This window comes from Falco peregrinus, chromosome 3 (genome assembly GCF_023634155.1).
Source record: "Falco peregrinus isolate bFalPer1 chromosome 3, bFalPer1.pri, whole genome shotgun sequence".
Lineage (NCBI taxonomy): Eukaryota > Metazoa > Chordata > Aves > Falconiformes > Falconidae > Falco > Falco peregrinus.
In genome coordinates, this window is record NC_073723.1 from 95,904,786 (window position 1) to 95,910,785 (window position 6,000).

Genomic DNA, 6,000 nt, shown 5'->3' on the forward strand with positions numbered 1-6,000 from the left:
AACAGTCATAAGCAAAAGGTGCACTCCAATGCATTTATATTCTAGATTCATAACATTTCAGAAACAAACTGTAACAAGGACTCTAAAGGGTCTCTCTAAGTCTGATCATGAGCTAGGGGAGATTTAAACCTCCTCATCTTTAAATTTATCTTTTGTATGCTTATGTCATGCCCAGAGTCTATAATTTTCATAGCTCTGAGAACAGTGCAGGGTGATCCACATTTAATAGTGTATGGCTCGCAAGTTTACCACAGTATCATAAATATACTATAAATTGATAAAATCATCACTGTCCTAATTAAGGAACATGATGGACAGAGAAGAAAATATCAGGAAGGAGGAAGTGAACAAATCCCCCACATAACATGTGGCTCCATCATAAGAGGTAACAAGTAAACATGTTAAGCTGGATGTTTATCTTGGTTGACTCATAGCCATCAACAACAGAAACAGCAAAAAAACAGCTCTGACCAGTCTCCAGGGCAGTAGTTGAGCCAAATGAAATGCTGAAGGTGCTGAAGAATAGCTCTAGCATTAAAGATCATCTCAGTAATCCACTGTACTACTTAATTGTTTATAACTCCATTCTGTTCTTAAAGATTTGTGGTTTTAGGTAGGCATAAGCTACATCTTTTTTGGTGAAAGCAACAACTCCATGAGAGACAGCAGCTTTTAAACATTTCACTCCTCCATGGTAAACCCATGGTCATTTCCTGCTATTTCAGGCTGGCTAGGAAGTTAGGTGAGCAGCAGGACCTTAAAGCTCAGGCAGCATCTTTTAACTTCAACTTTTGCTGTAAAAGTATGTAACATAAGCTGCCAGGTCACAGAGAAAGCTCTGGAAGGCAGCAAGATAATGGGGACAAGGGCCTCACCCAAACTACTTATTTTTTCATCATTACTTAAGACCTGTGAGTTCTTATGTACATATATGAAATTTCAGTAATTCAAGCTTGTACCTCTCGCTAGCACTAAACTCATGCAGTTTGAGTTCAGATAAATATACAGATTTTAAGAAATTTAGTTGAACCTCATCCATATTACTAAACCTCTAACCACATGAGGAGAGCAAAGAATTTGAGAGCACACACTTTATTAAACCTGAGATTGTTGCTGTATCTGGTATGCCTGAACACACCTCCATGGGTTACCCATGGCATCCTGGCACCTTCCCACTGGCCTTCAACTGCTAAAACATACAAGGAAAAAAACATACCTGCTAAGCCACATTTTCCAAGCTTGTAAAATAAACTAATTTAAAAATTGTGTAGCTTTCAACTGGTTTGCCCAACTCCAGTTATTAGTAGCCACACTAGAACCACCAGCTAAACAGCAAATTGTTGTAAAGACCGATGTTACTTCCTCAGTTAACATTTATTTTGCATGTATCCATAAAAGCGCTACAAGGAAAGAGCATGCACACACACAACAAGTCCTGGCTTCATTTTCCTGCCAGCTATCAGACAGCATTGCTTATGCACAAATCTTTTGGCATTTAATATTCACAGTGCAGAAGCATCTACTGATCCCAGATAGGATGTAGAAATTTTATGAGAGGTGTTGTACAAAACAAAGATTGTCACAGTTCTGCTACAAAGCACTTACAGTTGCACAGGTTGACAACTCAACTATTGCTGCACTGTATATCATGTGAGAAGTACTTTTTAATATTATTCTAGTTACCCTTAAATGCAAATATGACACTACAGGTAGCTCTATGCAGTAATGGAGGGTGTTCCACTTCTTGCAACAAATGCAGGACAATACTTAGCAGCTACTGAGGCAAAACAGCTACTTTGTCTTAGCAGATTTTATATATATATATAGCTATACATATATGTTTGTGCATATATTTTATTTCAGTGGAAAATTCAATGACATGATAGTATTAGAATTATCTGCTAAATTAGATTCAGCTTGACTTTTTCGAACAAAAAGTTGGCCAAAATTAATAAAACTATATATTTTTACTGCCTTCCTAATGGGAAAAATTTGACATTTGATTTCAAAATTAAGTAATATTTTTGAGATGTGTCTCTTCTCCAACACTTCTTCCCCCAAGAGAGTGGACGTAATAGCGGTTTGCTTGCATTTGGTTTAACACAACACTTGCTCTCATTCTTAACAAATGACAAAAAGGCTTTTCTAGTTCATGAAGTAATAAAAAAAAAAAAAAGAAAAAAAAATCAAATATTTGCATAGCCTTATTGGCCATGATCAACCTTCCTTCTTGGGAGGCATATTAAGACAGAAGAAGTTACCTTTGAGGTGAGTTTAGTATTTAAGCATTCTTTGGGAAACCTGCATTGCTGCCAGAGAACAGCTTTCCCAAGGCTAAGCAGAGAGATGCATGGGATCAAAGCTCTGGAGTAATGTCTCCCAGTCACATGCGATCCCCAGCTCTCTTCTGCAGCCCACTAAAGGCCCCTGGCAACCTGAATCCCCCAAATGAGGCAGTAGAGGATGCTTCTTCAAATATCTCCTTGATGCCAAGGATGTTTCTATGGTAATTCTGCATTCGAAGTTACAGGCTTGTGCTGTGTGAGAGGCTACACCAGGGCCCAAGGAGATGAATGAACCTATCTAAGGTTGTGCATACCCAGGGGGCTTCCATAATTTTGGGTGCGCAGAAATACAAAGACAGAATAATGACAATGTTGTGCTGCACTTCAATTGTTGAATTACTTCAATACCTTGCTCACAGATGTGTGCATGTGAATCTAATCAACCAAACTCCTTGCAGATAGCAGAGATTATTTTGAGAGATTATTCCTGCTTCTGCTACAGAAAAAGAAGCACTAGTCTTTCACAGCCTCTTGTATACAGGGAGGTGCGTGTGCGTGTGTACACGAACACCCCCCCATACACATAAAAAAAAGCTGAGGATAAAAAGTTTCCTATATATATTGCACATTATTCTCAGAAAGCTATGGCCTCTAATAACAGACTCACTTTTTTATGCAGAGCATACCAAATACCTGTTTGATTGTTAATCTGCCTAAACATTGATAATAAAAACACAACAGGGGAAAAGGAAAGGTGGCATGATCAGAAATAAATATCTGAAAAAAAGAAGAGATTTTTCCATATCACTTTAAATCCTAGAAAAGGAAGCTTTTCAGTCTTGTCTCTTCTTGAATCATTTTTCACTTCAGATCCTATTCAACTATTCAATCTGCTGTTCAATAACAGGGGTTTACATTGCCTTTAATCGCATACAAAAAAGTTGCATCTTTTTCCTTTCATTTTCCCAGTGTGTTTGTTGCATACTGACATCAAATTCCCTGCAGGCATCCTAACCTTGCAATTGGAGAAACAGTGCTCTAGGGTTTTCCACGTGTCTAATACACCTGGATAAAAAGTGTTAATTGTCACCAACTTCCATTAAATGACAACAGTAAGGCACAAAATATGCTTGATTTGCAGACACTAGTGCCACTGGGAGTTAGCAGAAGACTAGTAATTGTGCAGACCTCAAACATTCCCCTGGCACTGCCAGTCTGGGTTTCCAATGCAACACCAGATTACAAAGCCTTTGTTTTTAGCTTGTTTTCCTGCAGAAATAAGGTTTAGGCAGTTGCACTGTCTCCCCATGCATGTGTCTGACTGTCCTTCAGTCAATACTGCCTTCCCACAATAATTTCTGGTCAACCGGAATTAATTTTATAGGAAGGAAGAGGTTGCAAAAGTACAGTGGCATTAGCAGTTTTGTGATAAAGTAGGTAGATATAATCAAGCCTGTGGTTAAGTGTTTCAAGCATCCAGGCTTTCTAGATTCAGGTATTCTTGCAGACAAATGAACCACAATTTTGCTCAAGTTTTGTTAGCACTGAAAGTAGAGGGAAGATATGCCATATCACATGTTCAGCAGGCAACAACTCTTGCATCGGACCATCTTTACAGATCAGGTGTCAGACTCGGTTCCCAGTTTGTGGGTTTTTTTTCTATTTACAAGCCTGTATGCCAAAAATCCTATTTCAGCTTGAGGCTTTGACTGCGTCAGGAGTCAGCTTCTTGCACAGGTACAATCTTGCTCCACTTTCCTCCAGATAAATTCAGGGGTCAACACTTTACCTTCCCCTTTCTTCTTGCTCTGCTGCTGCCGTTTCCTCACTACTCTCAGCACACACGGGCACGTACTCTTGGGTACAAGGACACCACCCCTATAGCATGCAAGCTTAATGATGGCTCTGGTGGCATTACAAAGCTCATTTCTGCATGCAGCAACACGATTATGGCGAAGGTGAGGGCGAGGTTGAGCGAATGTGTTTCAACACTTCTTTCTTGGTATTTATTACTGTGCCGTAGCATTCCTGCAATCTGGCCTGCTGCTGCTCCAGCTGCTTATGCAAGCTCCTGATTGAGCGCAACAGCAAAAGCCGTCGGTACATAGCTAGCTGGAGACGGTACTTCTCCTTTTCCTCCTTTTTCTTATTTTCTAAGGTCTCCATTACTTTTGCAGTCTTTGCCCAAATCACCCGGCCCAGACTGCAAGGGGCTGTACCGCCCTTGGCGCCGCTCCCTGCATGCTGCATGTGGCAGCCCCTGGGGTCAGTCCCGGGCAGGACAGTGAGAGTCTGCAGGGTCTCACTGGCCCTGCTGGGCACCTTTGGGACCTGCAGCACCTCTGAATTCAGGTCACCATTGCAGCAGGGGCTTCTGGAGCACAGGGAGGCAATGCCCACCAGCTGCTGGTTACAGACCGTTGCAGGGTATGACGAGTCACCTAACAATGCATTTACAGCTGCTGGATGATGCTCAGCCAACTCAGAGGCTGTCTTCTGTGCCTGGCCACTGCTAACCACCTCTGGGCCAGTCAGGGCTTTTGTCTGGGCCAGAGCATTGCTGGAAAGGGTGGACAGTTTTTCTGGCACTGCTGAGCTCCCCTTGTCTTCGTTAAGGCTGGCTAAGGAAGGGCTGGCAGAACAACCAGGGGATGCCACTACAGCATCACGATTCAGAAATGGGTCTTCATTATCGCTGTTATTTTGGATGTCCTCTTCATCTCTTGGTATTACACCTACTGTCTCAGCCATTTATTGCATGAGCTACAGAAACTTTCTGTGGACAAAGTGGAAGCAAGAGGATTTCATTTCCACATACACACACAGAGAAGACCAGTGCAGAGTGACATTTGAAGAAAGAACCTCTCTTTATATTTAAGCAATGGACCTATTACATTTCTAATAAAGCACAACCCTTGGGTCACTTCAGGCCATTTCTTGTGATTTGCATTAGATGTTCTTCGAGACACAACATTAATCCAATAATAATTAAAATGATATACTGTACTATTAACATTCTCAAATCTTTAAAGGCAAGTGATCTATCCCTGCAGCACTGGCTGTGCTGACTAATTAAACAGAATACAGTTGTAAATGGGCATTGTAAGCACTTCTCCCGTTTAAGAACACAGCTGTAACAAGTGTAGTTTGTAGAGACGGGTAAGTTATCAGGATTGATCAGCTTTAAAGGGAGGTGGATGTACCACAAACAGCAGGTTGCATTTAAATGCCCTCTCCAAGATTAATCTGTTTGCTAGCAGTTTGCTTACAAGGTTGCTTCTCCCCCTCCTATTAATTCTAACAGTAAAGCTATATTAGCACCACACTAGCCATAGACAGGAAAAAGAAACCAAACACTTACCGAGGTTACTGGGGGAAAAGAAAAGAGTTACAGTGCACTGTGTCTGTGTATCATGTTTTCCTGAATGTGAGTCAGCACAATCTGGAACAGAAACATCACGGTGCCAGAGCAGGAGCAGCAACAGCATTATGCTGTTCCACCCAGCAACAACACAGTCAGTCCCAATCACAGAGGAGTGCAAGGCTGGTTTCTCCCCCACCCCCCTGCCACCCCCAAAATGGATATTCCTCCCTGGCATCCAGATTTTATGTCATCTTTGAGCACCAAAATGAAAATCAGGGTTGGATAATATTTCTTTTCCCACCTCAAAAACAAACATACCTGATTCACTTATTCTACAGGGGGACAATACCT

The 6,000-nt window shown here is 41.4% G+C and overlaps 1 protein-coding gene across 1 annotated transcript; it reads right to left on the reverse strand.

The window, feature by feature from the left end:
• Positions 1–4,107: 4,107 nt before the first annotated feature.
• LOC114012638 (UPF0500 protein C1orf216 homolog) lies at positions 4,108–5,036 on the reverse strand. The gene has a single exon (XM_027789062.2). The coding sequence runs from the start codon at positions 5,034–5,036 to the stop codon at positions 4,233–4,235; it is 804 nt and encodes a 267-aa protein (XP_027644863.2). The 3' UTR covers positions 4,108–4,232.
• Between the last annotated feature and the right edge of the window lie 964 nt (positions 5,037–6,000).

Bases quoted from the DNA above. Each gene is read 5' to 3' on its own strand.
- LOC114012638 (XM_027789062.2), bottom strand. From the start codon at position 5,036: ATGGCTGAGACAGTAGGTGTAATACCAAGAGATGAAGAGGACATCCAA.